The 17490-nt window shown below is 28.9% G+C and overlaps 2 protein-coding genes across 2 annotated transcripts; one reads left to right on the top strand and one right to left on the bottom strand.

Annotated features, from left to right (window-relative positions):
- Positions 1-1051: 1051 nt before the first annotated feature.
- LOC141536068 (uncharacterized) lies at positions 1052-3503 on the bottom strand. The gene is made up of 5 exons (XM_074256306.1): positions 3247-3503; positions 2993-3140; positions 2314-2396; positions 2056-2215; positions 1052-1976 (listed from the first exon to the last, which is right to left on the bottom strand). Exons 1-5 carry the CDS (start codon positions 3307-3309, stop codon positions 1756-1758), a joined length of 675 nt encoding a protein of 224 aa, XP_074112407.1. The 5' UTR covers positions 3310-3503; the 3' UTR covers positions 1052-1755.
- Positions 3504-3521: 18 nt separating this feature from the next.
- Positions 3522-15256, top strand: LOC141536067 (ATP-dependent DNA helicase DDX31). Its single transcript, XM_074256305.1, has 10 exons — positions 3522-3658; positions 3966-4224; positions 5260-5967; positions 6043-6309; positions 6393-6613; positions 6735-7284; positions 7367-7627; positions 9142-9484; positions 12715-12916; positions 15073-15256. Exons 2-10 carry the CDS (start codon positions 4153-4155, stop codon positions 15200-15202), a joined length of 2754 nt encoding a protein of 917 aa, XP_074112406.1. The 5' UTR covers positions 3522-3658; positions 3966-4152; the 3' UTR covers positions 15203-15256.
- The last annotated feature ends 2234 nt before the right edge of the window (positions 15257-17490 follow it).

Genomic DNA, 17490 nt, shown 5'->3' with positions numbered 1-17490 from the left:
ATACACGTAAGAGCAAGCTGAGTTGAATATACCCGGCTATGAATTTTGATAAAGTTTTTCCATTTCATGACAGCGCTGATCGTTCTGATACGAATAATAAAACGATGTGGTATTGACAAGACATACGTGTAGATCATCAAGGGAATTGTTGAGCTTGAGAATTTTAATAATTATTTTTGGATTGAATTTATTAAAAAATCAAGTAGTTAAATTTTTAAATAGATAGATAGATAAAAAATTTTATTTGATTCTGAAATCTAAGCTTCCTCAGAGCTATCAGTATTCAAGATACATTGATTTACATTTTTATATAATATAACTCAGCACAAAATTAATAAATTAATTAAAGGCTTACAAATAAATTTTAATTAAATACAGATAGATCATTTAATAATAAAAAAATTATTTTAAGCCATAATTCAACATTGCTAATAGAAATTAATATTTTAAATGAGACCAAAATGACAATTGCAATTATTAATTATCATGTTGAAAAAAGTGATTGGAGGAAGCATTTTAAATTCAACCAAATTATCTACAGCCACAATCTCAGCTGGCAGTGCATTCCAAATACGTATGCTATGAATTAAAAATGAATTGTCATACATGACTCAATTAGCCTGCGGTATACGGAGATATTCTTGTCTGACGTCATCTCTACGCAGTGCTACACCTAAAAAATCTAATTTAGTCGAATTTCTTTATAAAACAGACAATCAATGAAATAATCTCTTCTAGTACCAAGGTTTAATTAATTTGTTAAATTTTCACGCACTCAATCATTTACATCACACAAGACAATGTCAGACATTTTTTACAGTGCAAGCTCGAATTATTTAACAATATAATTTTATTTAAAATTTACACTAAAATGATACAATTGATAAGATAAGCTGGGGCAACTGCGAGGATATGATTATGTATTAAAATTAGTCGTTTGCACATCAATAATAATTAATAATGACGAATGACTATTAATGTTGTCGAAAGGCAAATAATGTATTTAAAAAACTCATCTTTTGTATTATTGTAAATTTGACAATATCACAAGTTATACTGTGTCATATTTATTATTTAAATTAAATGATTATAATATATATTTACATTTTAATTCGGTAAACATTTAAAATATTTTGCCAGTACTGCGTTGTATAACAGGATTGAAAAATTTAACGAGTTTAAAAGTATTTTGACGTAAAACGCAGACATTTCTCATATTTTCTATGCTATCATGCTTCAACGATCACGCACATTTGATACACGCTATTAGTTGTATGTCCGCCTTGATTTATCGTGACTAACAATATTTTTATACATTCAATTGTAAAAAAACTCAAGCGCCACTGAACTTGAGTTTATCGTCTGTCATAATCATTTATATTATATTATAAATTTTATCATTTAGATTTTTTTTATACATATTTATAGGCGCTTATATTACAAAAATATTTACAATTATTTATTTATAAATTTACAACTTAATTATTTGTAAGAAAATTTCATAACATTTTCAATTTCTTATTTAAAATTTTAACTAAATCAAAACGAAAGAAGTAATCACTAGTCACTATAGATAAAGAACTAGTTGTTTGACTGGCGTATTTTATTTTTATGGTATTCTTTACCTTATTATAAGAGAGCTATTTGATAATATAATTTACACGCATTTACTTTTAAGTCACGAGCCTTAATATACAATTAATTTGAGGCAATTAACGTCAGACTAATTATGTATTTATATTGTATTTTAGGTAATTAAACTACGTTGGACTTTGAATAAAAATTATCAGACATAGGCTGCGAAAAAATCCCGCTTTGTGCGAGATAAGACGGCGTTTTAGGAACGTTTGAATCACGTGGTAAATTGTCTTCTATTGTCGGATAAAAGTTTTCAAAATTAACGGTCCTACGGATGTGATTTTCCAGCCAACTTTCACGAGCCGAGAACACCACCATCCAAAAGTAAGCGGAAATTACTAAAAAATAAATTATATTTTAATTATTTTTTTTTTTTTAATTTACAAGTTTAAATAAAAATATATTATTTATACTTACAGAGAAAAATACTGGACAGTGAAGAATGCCAGTACAGAGGTGACGACTGGCTATTATTAGAATTCGAATTAGCCGTTAAATAAATTACTAAAGCAGTTATTTGATCGGCTATACTGATAATTTGTAAATACATCCATGGTAATGCACAACTTGGTTTTCTCTAGAGTAAACAGATAAGGGTTTGATATCGTTAGAAAATTTTCTCCTTATATTTATTATTATTTTTATTTAAAGTAAGGCAAATAGTTTATTACTTACTAATATTGTTGCGAAGGCGAGTAAGGTAGATGATATCAATAACAAAAATGCATAACTTAGGAAACAGAAGAAAACAGCTTGAGCTAAAAAATATTATTTTAGTAAATTAAAAATTTCTTTTTTTCCATTAAAAATATTATTAGAAATCATTTCCATATATATCTTATCTATTTAACGATCAATTGATGTCATATTAATAGAAATCACTGACGTTTTTCAATAAGAAATAATTTTTAGATAAAATATAATTTTAGACAAAAAATTTCTCGGTAGAGTTTTTTATTAAAATGATTAGAATTTATTAATAAAATATTGACGAAAATTTATTGACCTTTTTGATAAATGTTTTTTTTTTTTTTGTGATAATTTATAATCAAGTAAAATAAAAACTTATAATAGACTTATTACAAGTTATAAAAATAAAACGAGTATAACGTTTAAAAAAATAGTTAGATTTAAATATATATATGTTATTCATACTTTAAAAGCTATTTAACTTTAAAATTATTAAGTTTACAAGGACGAATCAAATTTTCCCATCAATTCACAGCTGCAAAGATTAAAAATAAACAACAATTGCAAAAAATCTGAGAACTTTTTTACGGACAGAAAAGCAAAGGTTAATTACTTTTATATTACACTAATAACTAATAACAAAACAAACAAAAAATAAAATTACCTTCGTTAGATAAATTAAACTTTTTAATATACTGCGTCCAATTTAGTCCTAATATGGTCCAAGTTTTAATAGTCGAGTAAAAGTCATCAGATTGAACTTTTACAAAAAAAGCGCTCATTACCACATTTATCATAAGAATTGAAATTGACTAAAAATAAACGAAGAAAATTCAAATAATAATTGTAAATAAATAAGCCCAATTAAATTTAATAACAGAGTGATAAAATTGAATGAAAAAAAAAAAAGAATCTCACCAATCCTAATGCCGCAATTATTCTCGCAGCGATCGTTAAACTAACACAACACAAACTATTCATTTTTATTAAATAAAATGTATATATTTATATAACTATTTAATTATCCAAGTTAGTAAAATAAAAAAAAAAAATTAATGATAATAAATTTCACTTGTTGCAGAGCATGAAGAAAAATATAAACTCTATGAAAATATAATAACTCGGAGTATGACAGTGTATTTAAATTAATTACACGCCGCAAGACAACTGTTAAACGAATGACAAACTTTTATTCTATTCAATGCGACTGATTTCGAGGACACTGAGCGATGATAATGATTATAGTAAGAAAAGTAAATACCACATGGGCCACACGCAAGTTTAATAATATAATGGATCTACAGTTTAATGTTTAAGATACACAGCACAGGTATTATCGTTTATATTTATTTTATTTATCGACTTTTATCTAAATATTTATATTTACTTCCTTGAAAAAATTTCCTTTAATTAATAAGTTTATATTAGTGAATTTTTTTTTATTTTTATTTATTTATTTCATTGTGTGATTATTTTTACAACAAAACATCTGTACTCGGTTATAAAAATATAATTAATCATTGTCGTGATTTTATTTGCTATATTCTGTCATCTCGAATTATCTGGATTTTATTAAGTGTTGTTATTTGCATAAATAATTCATGAATTTATTAATAAGTGTTATTACTTTTTTTCAGAGTTTGAATTGCGGAGCGAACTGGGAATAGAGCGCGCATGCGCTGGTACAGCTGATGTCAGTCAGTGCCTGGTCGTGATTACCACGTGCACGGAATTAATTTGTTGTTGTTGTGCATTTCTATTTATTTCGATATTTGTTGAGTTATATTGATTGTTGAAAGTTGTAAAAATAGTGAAATTTATTAAATGACACTCGGAGATATGAGTCTTATGTTAAATATTTCTTCTGCCTCTTCGCCGAAGACAGAGGCGCGGAAGGTAAGTTTTGGAGGTTAAACATTGTGATCCTGGAAATAATTTTTAAATAAATGATGTTTTATCAGTAAAAATTATGAATGTTATGTGAAAAAAATTGAAAAATTTTTCAGTTAATAAATTAGTTAAATATTTACAAAATTGATAGCTAATTAATAGTATTAATAATAATAACAGATGTTTATTGATTATTTTATTGTAATACTGAAATCAACAGAAATTTTATAATTTTTTAATTTTGGAGTTTTAATAAAAAATTAATTAATATGAAAAAAATATTTTTAAGAACTCGCATTTGTAATTATTTTCAATTTACACGTGGGAAATTTTTTATAAAACTGAATTTAACAGACATCTATCAATTTTTTGGATTTTTATAAATGAAAATTAAGTTAGCCGATATGTAAAAATTTTTAGAATTTTTTTTTTATTGAAAAATTATTTTAAAAAATTAAAAGAAAAAATTTCACATGTAGAAGATTTAAAAAATTATGCGTTCAATTTTTTTTAAGTATTTTTTTACTTGCAATTAAATTTTTGAAAAAACTTCAAAAATTGTTAAACGTCGGCTAATTTTTGTATCGTAAATTTCTTTTGTATTTTTTTTTAATAATTTTTTTCAATAATAAATTTAAAAAATTTTTAGATGTCGGCTAACTTAATTTTCATCAATTTTATTATGAAACAATATTTTAATTAAAAAATTCCACATTTAGAAATTAAAAAAAATTACAAGTGAACATTCTTAAAGAATAATTTTTTTATAATTAATTTGTAAATTCATTTTCATAATTTTTTTGATAATAATTTAATTATAAATATTTAAAGAGCTGTCAGATAATTGTTAATTTTAGTATTAATTTATTGAAAAAAAAATTTATTGTTTTAGTATTTAATGTCATTATTGAATTTTTATTATAGATTCTATCAATTTTTATCATATTACTTTCAGTATCATTTCATAAAATATTGTACTTGATTTATTAATAATTTTGTATTTATCCTCTATTATTATTAATCCTCTCAAAATTAAAACAGGGCTCAAATCAAAATAATACCACTAAAAAATCAATTGAAGACAAAAAAGTGACTAATAAAAACGAAGATAGTAAAAAAAGAGTCAAGCAAAAGTCGTTGGCGACAATTGTTGCTCAGAATCGAAGCCGTGTAACTAAACTTGCTGCGACAAATGCAGATTCTAATACAAAGTTAACTGGAATTTTAAAAAATAAAAGTAAAGATAAAGAAGAGAATAAAAGTAGTGAACTGATTACTTTTGTAAAACCTTCGTCGACTGGTTTAAAAACAATTTTAGCTAAGCCGAAAGTTGACAAGGCTAGTAAATCTTTGGCTGATATTTACAACACAAAATCAGACAATAAATCTAGTAAAGTAGCTGATACTTTTAACAAAAAATCTAAATCAGATTCTAATTTGTTACTGAATTCTACTGTTACGGATGATTCGCGAAAGGAAAAAATTGAAGAGTTACCCGTGAAAAGTTTTATGGATGATAGACCGAATTTTAAAAACAAAAGATTTGGCGATAACTCAAGAGCTAAAAATAATAATGAAAAAAAATACGATAAAGAACGAGTTTATAATAACAAACCGTCTGGAAAAATATCCTCGCTGTTTGGAAATAATCCAGATATTCCAAAAATTGGGCAAAGACTTGTTAAGCCGGTTAATGAACCAGTTTTCAGTAAAGTCACATTCACTGAACTTGGTATTCATCCACATGAAGTTAGTTATCATTATAACTTTTTACCTAATTATTTTATTACCAAATATTTAAATAATTTTTTTTTTAATTTTTAGGTATCGAATTTAGAGAAAAATATGGAAATTCTTTATGCAACAATAGTCCAACAAAAGTCAATCCCTAAAATTTTATCTGGAAAGGACGTTTTAGTTAGATCTCAAACAGGTTCCGGTAAAACTTTAGCCTACGCACTGCCGATTGTTGAGTCATTGCAGAAAATAAGACCCAAATTATCGCGAAATGACGGACTAAAGGCTTTAGTAGTCGTACCGACCCGTGAATTAGCTCTTCAGACTTACGAGTGCTTCATAAAACTAATTAGAGTAAGGGTTTGATTGGTAATTGATAAAGAAATCCTTTTTTGTGGGTAGGGGTACAGAAAAATAAAAAATTTATTTTATTTTAGCCTTTTACGTGGATTGTACCGGGATACTTGGTTGGTGGAGAGAAGAGAAAAGCTGAAAAGGCTAGATTGAGGCGTGGTTGTACTATTTTAGTCGCTACACCAGGTAGATTATTGGATCACATAAAGAACACTGAAGCCTTAAGAGTAAATGATGTCAAGTGTTTGGTGTTGGATGAAGCTGATCGCATGCTCGACATGGGTTACGAGAAAGATATATCCGAGTAGGTGGTCTTTTAATATGACATACTTAATTATTACAGCCGATAATTTTACAATTCATTTTGATAAATTACTTTATTACACCGTTAAATGTATTTAATAAGTTAATTAATTTTTTTTTAGAATTGTGTCTGCGTTAAATGTATCACAGTCGAACGAGAGCTCTGGGTATGATCCGATGAAGTTACTTCGTCAGAACTCCGTTAAGAAATTTGATGATGAAATTGAGCAAGACCCCACGGTACAATGTGTTGAAGAAGAAAAAGAAGAAGAAGAAGAAAGTAAAGAGTATCATTCAGCCACAGATAGTGACAATGATTCTGAAGACTTGTCTGTTAAAAAACAAAAAGCCAAAAAATTAAATAAAGAAAAAAATAAATCCAACGATAGCAGTAATGAGGAAAATAAAAGTACGACTGTCAGAGAAGGTAGACGTCAGATTATTTTGTTATCGGCAACTTTGACGAACGCGGTTGAAAAACTCGCTGGGCTCACTATGACCAATCCAGTACTTATCGACGCCGCTGCAGATAATTTAAAAAATTCATCCGGTAATATGAGTGACATTAATGAAGATTTAATTGTACCTCAAAGTGTTATTCAGAGTTACGTCGTTATACCGCCAAAATTAAAGATGGTTACATTGGCCGCTGCTATTATAGGGCTTTGTAAGGTAAGTAATTATTTTTATTGATTTACTGAGGTCCAATTGAAGAAATAAAAATAATGTTTTTTTTATTTTTTTATTTTTTTAGCGCGCTGGTCAACATAAAATTTTGGTATTTATGGCAACCCAAGACATGGTAGATTATTACACAAATATTTTGTCTTCAACGCTAACTAAGTTAAATGATAATGATAATGATGATGATGATGATGATGATGAAGGAGATGAAGGCATGGATCCTCTAATAGACGTTGAATTTTTTAAATTACATGGGAGCATGACGCAAAAAGAAAGAACGGAAGTCTTTAAGACTTTTAGACTGTCTCGTACAGGCGTTCTTCTCAGTACGGTAAGTTAAAATGTGTATTTTTTGCTAATTTGTTGTTCTGCTTGCACAATACTGTTTGTCACGGTAAAAATCGGAGAATAAATAAAAAACAAGTATATCAGTTGATCAAATATATACGGTGTGTGATCATCGTGTGATATAATTAATTGAATAAAATAATTAATATTTAATTCGGTGAGAAATACTATCTGAGAACGAAAATAAATGTCCCGGATTATTTGCACAAGAGTATTTAATTTAATGGTTAATAAAAGTTGTTATACAAGTATGAAGTACACATATTAACGTACTTGTCATAATCACTTGTGCTCTTTGGCAGAGAACGCAGCCGACCGCTGGGTCTCATTCAACTGGCGCCGCGGTTTAAGCCGATACGAACAGCGTAGCATCCATTGAATTAATTTAATCGGAGTTAAAAAAAAATAGCAATAAAATAAAATAATTTAAGGTGAATAAAAAAGTTGTTTGATAGTAAATAAAAAATAGAATTAAAAAAAATCCATATATTTTTTGAATAAAATATATTGATGTATAATCGTTTCGTGAAAGAATTTTAGTATCCACTGGACGTGCCCCCCTACTGCTGCGAGACTTTTCGGACCATCAAGTGGAGTCTCATATGCTCGCGACATTAAATCATTAGCTAGCCAAACATAGAGAGCGTTTGAAGGACGAGCTCGCTTTCAAACGTTCACCGTTGGAGTCCTCAGCGGGCATTATATATTTCGAGCGCGTTGACTTATTGGTCACTGGGATCAAAACAAAAAATCCTTTTAGTCTATCTATAAGATATTTTTTAAATTTTTAAAACAAACTCATATAACGGGAAATTATTTAGTTCATTATAATTATAATAAATAATTAATAGTATCTAGTAACCTGCAGTTACTACTCGATGATTTAAATTTTCGAATACAACTACTGACTTTTGATGCTAATTTTTTTTTTTTTCTTAATTAGAAATATTAAAAGTATTTATACTGAAAATTGAATTATCTATATTATTAAGAAAATAAACAAAATTTTGTGGTTTTAGGGTGTTATACTAACTATTGATGCAAAAAAAAAAATTTGATTTTTTTAAAATTTTACATGTATCTCCCCCCTTAAGAAATGACTTTGTATCTTGTCAACTATTGACATTTTTAAAGATTTAAGCTCATCCCGATGTTACATTCATCAAGACCTTTCATTTGAGTACCCACATGCATTTTGACATATTTTTCATATATACATATATATAATTTATATAAATATATGAAAAATTGATGTGGGTACTCAAATGAAAGCTCTTGATGAGTGTAACATCGGGATGAGCTTATATCTTTAAAAACGTCAATGGTTCAAAAAGTACAGTGCAATTGAACAAAATTCATTATTTCATAAAGCAAAATTTTATTTATTTGTAATATCACAAGTCACGGCAGGCACATAGTGATTGCGAGGTTGCTAGTAAATTTTTTAATCCACTTTATTTTATTATTAACAAAAAAATGATTTTTTTTTAATTCCAGGATGTAGCAGCCCGTGGTTTAGATTTACCGAAAGTAGACAGTGTAATTCAGTACACCGGACCTTTGTCAGCGCGTGATTATGTCCACCGAATTGGACGTACGGCTCGTGCAGGTACCTCAGGCACGGCGATTATTTTCTTGACGCCGCCGGAAATAGAATTCATCCGGATGCTCGAGTCACGTAAGATACGAATAAAACAAGAGGACATGGATGAGATATTGGCGAAGCTGATGGGACCGCTGTCGCGACAGCACACGATCCAAGAAGCCGCCACAAGTCTGCAGAATAAATTTGAGAACTTTTTGTTGAATGACAGTAAGCTGTACAACGCGGCTTGTAAGGGTGAGAATCTAATAAAAATATTAACTTAAATGTGTAATCAAGTGTTAGAAATAGTCTCAACACTGATTTCGTTTGATCGGAAACTAAATTTTAGTGACTCGGAGTTGGAGCTGGAGCTAGAGAAGGATATTAAAGGGCGCTGAGCCAATATTTATAGCACCCTCGCAGCATATAAAGTCACCCCATACGCTCTTCTCTGTATATTCATGTATCTCATTCATACTCATTTGCTCTTTCTCTTTCAGATTTTTTTTCGCTTCTTGCAGTTATATTTACATAGTATATGACCAGGGAGGGATGATCTTGTTTGTCAAGCCATAGTTACTCTATTAGGGTTGTTTCGGGGAGGAATTTATTTGCTGTAATAATAAATCTATTATAAGACTACTCGAATTCGTTCAGTGGGGTGTTATATATATATATATATATATATATATATATATATATATATATATATATATATATATATATATATATGTATGTATTATATAGAATATGCGTTGACATGCATTTAAATAATTCCTCCCCAAAATAACGATGTCTTCAGAACGAGTTAGCTGTCTCGGGTCTTTGCTTACTGGCAAAAATAAAATTTTCGGATCGTAAATCTCGGAGAAAAGGACGAAATAGCTCGGATTTTTACACGAAGGTTAGCCACACTTTTTCAAAGCTGTTAACAGTTGAGAATTTTGTTGACTGACGCTACACGGTAAACCACTTGACCATTTCTCTTCACACAAATGACTGATAGATTAATTGCTTGAAGCTATTCGTGGGAATAAAAATTGCCAGTCAATTTATATACATGAAACATATAATGTACACACACACACACACACACACACACACACACACACACACACACACACACACACACACATCAAATTCACAATTTGTCATGCCTCTGGGAAAAATCTATAAAACTACATTTAGACTCAATTTATTATCCAATTGTGGCATAGAAAAAAATATTTAGCCAAGTCATCGATACGTCCTTGGATATACTGATCAACCAGTATATGAAAGTTGGTCTATTTCTATTTTATAGGACGTTCATGCTTCCGGATTATTATTAGACAAATAATATAATCTTTAATATCTTAAATTTTTATTTTTAAATTTCGCAGTACACTGAGAAAAAAATTTCTTAAAAAAAAAAAAAAATAAACACTATTGTAATAAGAAATTAATTATTTTTTAATTTTTAACAATTTTATTTTTTAGCTAAAAAAATTGAAATTTTTTTCACAAAAACTTTCTTGTTGAAAAAAGGTTTTTTAGATTTGAGAATGAATATTTTTAGATGAAAATTCGCAAGTTGTTTACCTAAAATTTTTTTTTTACAATTAGAAAAAAAATTTTTTTTTCAATAAGAAAGTTACTGCAAAAAAATTTTTTATTATTTGAGTTAAAAAATAAAATTGTTTAAAATTTTCAAAAAATTAATTTTTTGACAATAATGTCAATTTTTTAAAAATAAATTTTTTTTCTTAGAGTGTGTTACTTCAAAATTTATAAATAAATTTTTAAAATTTCTAAAAAAAATTCCACTACCCCAATTACTCAAAATGAAACTTAAAAATTCTCTTCGTGTACGAAATAAAAGCATTGAAATCGATCCCAGCTGGTTTACAAGAATTGTCTACACTATTACCATTACCAGGAATAGTTTGGGTTGAATTAATTCAATGTGATACTGATTGTGGTGGTTTTAGTTGGAAGTAATAGCAATATAACGTAAAGGCGTAGAGTGGAAATCTCGCTAATTCGTAATATTATCACCCCAATAGAGCTGAACAGCCCTTAATAGCAAGTATTGCTCTATAGAACAAGCAACCCCCTGGGTTTGGATCCCTCGGCAGCCGCCACTAAGCCAAGGGACTCATCCACTCAACCCCCTTCTCTTAGTCTGGTCGTATACATACCCACACCCTCTTCACTTAGTGTGAACTACACTAGTTTGATGGTAATTTTTTTATTCTATTTATTTTTATTTATCCATTGTTGAGTCATTAGTCATTAGTCTTTCCGCTAACAGCTAGATTATTTCCTAATAATTGTTTAATGATTGTAAGTTTTTTCTCTCTTCCATTAATGATTAATGGAGTTAATAGCAACCTTTTCAGTGATGTTATAGAGTAAGTAGGTAGATCTGATTGGACTTAATAACAAGTTACTTTGAGTGTGGTTTTAGCTAGCACGAACGGCTTTTGCACCAGCCAGGGAATTTTTGTTCCTGTTGTTGTTGTTGTTGTTGTTGTTGTTGTTGTTGTTGTTGTTGCTACTGTGCTGCTCCTGTCTACATACTGAGTATTGGGATATAAGGGTATAAAGTTGTGGGTGTGAGGACCGACACAATCCAACCACTGAATGTGGCTTCCGCCGAAACCACTTACGCTTTGTGGCGAAGAGAGTCTTAACAATACGATACAGGATACAAATACAATAAGACGCAGTTACATCACTTAGGAACAATGCTTACCCGCCGCTGCGAGGCTTCTCCACCCATCACTCTCTCTTTCTCTCTTAATCTTATATTAATTCTTCTCACTCTCGCCACCCTCGTCGCCGCCTCCGCCGTTCTAGATTTATGTGTTAAATCGAGAAAAACATTTATTCCCTTTTATACTTAGTGACTTCTTCAGGATTATTATATTATATATATAATATAATAAAATAAAAAATAATGTAAAAACTCCGAGGAAATATTGCAGCTCGTATAATAGCTATTTCTTCCCGTCACTTTTTTTCCTTCGTTTGCGCTTTTGGATATCCGATGGATGTGACGAGGAATAAAATTTATTTATTTACTTTTTAGTGGCTTTGTATAGTTTTAGATTTTTTTATGATATTAATATGCTACTAGCAACCTTGCAGTCATTATATCACTGCCGTGACTTGTGAACTATAAATAAGATTTTGATTTATTAAATAATGACTTTTGTTAAATTGCACTGTATTTTTTCAACTATTGACGTTTTTAAAGATATAAGCTCATCTCGATGTTATACTCATCAAGAGCTTTCATTTGAGTACCCACATGCATTTTTGATATATTTTTCATATATACATATATAAACATATATATAAATATATAAAATATATGAAAAATTGATGTGGGTATTCAAATGAAAGGTCTCGATGTGTGTAACATCGGGATCAGCTTACGTCTTTAAAAATGTCAATATTTCACAAGATATATTAATATGATATTTCATATTATTTTTCAGCTTATTCCTCCTGGGTACGTTTCTACACGAGTTATCCGCGGGATATGCGCGAGATTTTTAATCGGCAAACTCTTCACTTGGGTCACTATGCCAAGAGCTTTGCTTTGAGAGATCCGCCTCAGCGAATTGGCTCTGTCAACAAACAGATCCGTGAAAAAAATTCTGAGAAGCCGGTTCATAATAACCGATTATCTAATAACAGGTACTGATGAGATATTATATATTTAAATTTAATGAAAAAAAATTTTTTTCAGTTAAAATAAATTAAATAATTTTATTTTTATAATTTAAGATTTTCTTTTTAATTAATTTGTTAATTCCTAAAATTAGCAAATTAAATTTTATTTTTGTGATTTAAAATTTTAATTTATTTTTTGAAAATAAAAATTTTTTTTCTAAATTTAATTAATAAAATTTTTACACTTTTCAAGTTTTTATTATTTTCTAATTTTTATTTAAAATTTTTCATGAATAAAACGGGTTCTAAAAATAAAAAATTTATTACTACGTGTACACATAAAAACATGTACTTTAGGTAACACTTGGAAAAAAAAAAAAGAAAAAAAAATCAGAGAATGAATGCAGAGAATTTGAAACCGGGGTAATGGTACCACAAATAGTAACGCAGTAGGTAGAGATACGGGGGTTTGTCGAGCCGTGCATACAACCGAGTTTCCGTAAATGACCGAGTTACAAGGCCGGAAGTGGCGGTCGCATCAGTCTGTTTAATAGCCGTATTGTATAATTATGAACAATGGAGAGACCTCGAGAACGCCAGAGAACGGCATGAACGATGCTTATGAGTGGGGAGGACTGCCAGCAAGTGCGAATCCGAGTATTCACGTTCTATTCACATTGACTACTATGCTACGAATGTGATACCAAGTGCAAGCTCGACCTGAAGAGCTCAGGTGGGAGGAAGAGAGATAGAGCGAGATAAATAGTGGCGACGTATGCCTGCTACCATACGACATCATGTCCATTTGTCGTACATGACGAATGACACCTTGACGCTTTTCACATTACTATGGTTTAGTGCCACCCTTAGTTCAAGTTTACAACCCTATCTCTCTCGTTCTCCTGGGGTTGTAACGATCCATGAATCCTTTATTAATAAGCAACTGATTCACTGTCATTGTTAACAAAAATTTATTCCTAATTGGCTGAATGTTTAATTTAAATTATTAATTAGGTAATTATGCAAAGCAAGGCTCCCATCTTCTTAAGAAAAAGTTAAAATAAAACTAGAACAATTTGAGAAAAAAAAAAAAAAAAAAAAAAGTATTAAAAAAAAATCAATTTTTCGATTTTTTACAATCAAAAATGAGTGGAGCCTCACTTCTGCATAATTACCATTAATTATTCAAAACAATATGAAGAAATTAATGAAATAGAAAAAAATTATCAGGCAGAATCTTTAATTTTTTTTGTCTTGAATGAAGCAAAAAAATTTTTTTTAATTTTGATCTTGGTCCAAAATTATTTCTCTTATACTAATTTAATTTTTTTATGATTAAAAAATTAAAAATAATTGAAGATTAATGTAAAGATACAAGAAAAATAATTTAATTAATCTAAATAATGAGTTTTTTAATTTTCTAAATTAAAAAAAAAGAAAAATAGAGATCTAATGACGCAATTGGGGGTGAAAACTATTAATATATACAATACACAATCCATTAAATTCTCACGGTTGTTAAATGAGCCGGGAAAATGGTTGGAAAAATTTAAATGTCAGCTTGTGATGTAACATCACACAATAACTGATGACACTTTTATTTAGTTATTTAATGATGTTACCGCTATTACTACTGAATCCCTTTCGAAAGAGTCTCTCCCTTCTATTGAGGCTGTCTGTCTGTTGGTGTATTGGACTGTGCGTCCTCAACGATTTAACCGTAGGCGGTACAGATATATGATGAGCGTGTGATGTCGCTGAGCATACCCAGAACAGTCGCTAAGAATATGTATACACACAAAAAATGAATGAGAATATATGAGAAATAAAATAATTCGGCACGGCCGTTGGTAGTCACGCTCTACTCACCGGTATAATCTCACTTTGAAGCGAATCATTTTTTGTCAATTTCTCATTATAATGTCCTGTCCTCACCGCCGTTGGGCACCCCCCAATGTGGACCACATGTCGTTTACATCGAATCATCAAAATTACCCAGTTTTAATAATAAAGATGAGTGGGACCACTGATTCTAGCTCATATTCATATCATCCTAAAATTCAGACCAGTAAAATCTTGGAATTTTTAAAAAACATTTTTTTTTTTAATAATTTTAGATGGATAAAAAAAGTCCTCTTATTTCAGTCACATAACTCATTTTTTTTTTTTTTTTATTTCAGGCCTGAAAGAATAAGGCACAAACAATCCAAGGAGCATAGACTCGGTGCCGGCGCATTAAAACGATCACGAATGCTAAATGTTTCCGAGTATGGAGATGGATTGGCGCCTTTAAAGAAATCTAAAAAATAATTATTAGGTTTATTTTAATTGTAAAAATATTTAATAAATATTTTTAATAAAGAATCATTTGGTTGTAAGTGATTTTTTTTATACTGATGATAAAAAGTGTAAAAAAATTTTTTTTCAAATTAACACACTAAAATTTTATTAAAAAAATTTTAATTAATTTATTAGATGTAAACTACTGTTAATATTTTTGCTATATACGGAAATGCAACATCAGCCGATTTATATAATTAATATTCTGATTCATTTTTTGATCTATTTCTTCAATATATTTATACACTAATGTCTAATTGTACATTTGTATTAAATAATTCGTCAAAAAATTTTGTGTTAAATATTTAACACTTTTTTGTATTAATTTAAAACAATAAATGTTAAATTTATACGTAAAAGTGTTAAATATTTAACACAAAAATTTTTAACTCAAAATTTTTTGCCACAATGACACAAATTTTTTTACTGTGTATGAAAATGCAAAATTTTCCGAACTAGACTACTGGAAGCTTAAATACAGAATATTAAAACACCAAGATTTTCGTAAATTTTCAATTTTAATAGCCAGAAGCTTAAAACAAACAAGTTTTAAAGCGAAAAATAAATTTTTTATGCCCTTATGGTTTAAAGAATTTTTTTCAATGCCAAAAAATTTTTTATTTTCTATTATTTTAGTAAATTTTTACATTCTTAACATTCCTAAGGTGATTGAAAAAAAAAAGTAGTTGATTTATTTTTCCACTTATCTACATATTCAATAAATGCGAACGCCGCCATTTTGTAATCAGAAGTATCTCCAGACATTTTTCCATTTATTGCTTCACACTTAGAAAAAAATTTTAATTTAAAATAAAATTAATTTATTAATTAAAACATTAAAAATTTTAGTTAAAAATGAATAAAAAATAAATATTTAAATGATCTAACTTGTAGTTGAACATCAAACTCTGAATTTTAAGGTCAAGTCCCGTAGCGACGCCTTATAACCACACCGTGGTGCAATTATGTAAATAATTGAACTTAACAATGATTAATGATCTGAGTAGCAACTTATAGAAACATTAATAAACCCTTGGAAGTTAATAAAGTCTCATAATTGTTGTGCCATAATTATAACCCGAAGACGGTAAAGTAAATGTATAGCAAGTTTGAAGAGGGCTGTTAAAGGAGAGAAGATAATTGTGATGGATAAGATTAATACCTTAGCATTATTTTGAAGGCTTTTTGTGAGTGAAAATTACTTGCAAATAAATCCGCCGGTGAAGTTTCAAGTACAAGTACACTTGCTGGGCCATCTATCTAAACATCTCATGTAGACATATGCAAGTATAAAGTAAAAGATTTTAATTGAATTTAATTTAGTCTTTTTTCTTCGCTATCATTCTATTATTCTGTTGGTTGGTAGATGGATCGCCTGAAGGGTTGAAGCGGTATCTTGATGGCTCTAAAGTTCCTCAGTAGAGTACTTTGTTCTGGCGATGGTGATGGCGGTGAAAAAGAGCAACGTGACAATAACGTATTATTTAAAGCTAAGGCAAGGTGATTAAATTACAGCTTAATTCAACAATTACTTTTAAATTATGTATCATCCATTGTTCTCTTTTATTTTATTTTATCTGTTTATTATTTTTTGAGTGTTATTATCAACATCGGCACCGGAAATATTTACTTGCAGGAAGATCATCAAATAAGTATTAAAGCGTACCTCTCTAGTGAAAACATCCTGGTGAAAATAAGATAAAAGTAAATTAGCATTTTATAGAGACGCTAGTTGTAAACCGTGGAAACGGTTTATTGGCCTATCGTGCAAAGAAGCCATAGACTAACTCCGGTTAAAATCTCCACACATATAACACCTAACGTTACATATATGTGTAAATTAAATACGTTATTTTGCACAAGGCAGGTAATATTACCCTTAACTTACTTCACAAACATTAAATTTGATATAAGCTAAACCAAAATTTACTCTCATTGGTTAGTTAACGTTAACTAAATTTTGACTTAAGGTACACGGTAAAAAATTTCAAGTCATTGCGTCAAAAAACTTTGTGTTAAATATTTAACACTTTTATGTGTAAATTTCACATTTTTTCTGTTTAATCAATACAAAAAAGCGTTAAATATTTAACATAAAAATTTTTTGACGCAACGACACAAAATTTTTTACTGTGTAATTGTCATGGTTAAGGCATAACGTCAGAAAATTATAAATTTTTGGTAAATATTTACAAATGGGGTCAACCATTTTAATTTTAATTTTTTTGAACAAAATTTCAATTTGATTTCATTGGTAT

This window comes from Cotesia typhae, unplaced genomic scaffold (assembly GCF_013202065.1).
Source record: "Cotesia typhae breed Kobodo isofemale line unplaced genomic scaffold, CoteBio_Ctyphae scaffold_152, whole genome shotgun sequence".
Taxonomy (NCBI): domain Eukaryota; kingdom Metazoa; phylum Arthropoda; class Insecta; order Hymenoptera; family Braconidae; genus Cotesia; species Cotesia typhae.
Note: the sequence above shows the minus strand (reverse complement) of the source record. Positions and strands in the feature narration are given on the sequence as shown.

Excerpts from the sequence above, each read along its gene's own strand:
- LOC141536067 (XM_074256305.1), top strand. The coding sequence starts at position 4,153 with ATGACACTCGGAGATATGAGTCTTATGTTAAATATTTCTTCTGCCTCT. Across the intron at positions 4,225-5,259 it reads CGAAGACAGAGGCGCGGAAG|GGCTCAAATCAAAATAATAC; the intron begins GTAAGTTTTGGA and ends AAATTAAAACAG. Across the intron at positions 7,628-9,141 it reads CAGGCGTTCTTCTCAGTACG|GATGTAGCAGCCCGTGGTTT; the intron begins GTAAGTTAAAAT and ends TTTTAATTCCAG.
- LOC141536068 (XM_074256306.1), bottom strand. The coding sequence starts at position 3,309 with ATGAATAGTTTGTGTTGTGTTAGTTTAACGATCGCTGCGAGAATAATT. Across the intron at positions 2,216-2,313 it reads TCGCCTTCGCAACAATATTA|AGAAAACCAAGTTGTGCATT; the intron begins GTAAGTAATAAA and ends TGTTTACTCTAG. Across the intron at positions 1,977-2,055 it reads ACTGTCCAGTATTTTTCTCT|TAATTTCCGCTTACTTTTGG; the intron begins GTAAGTATAAAT and ends TTTATTTTTTAG.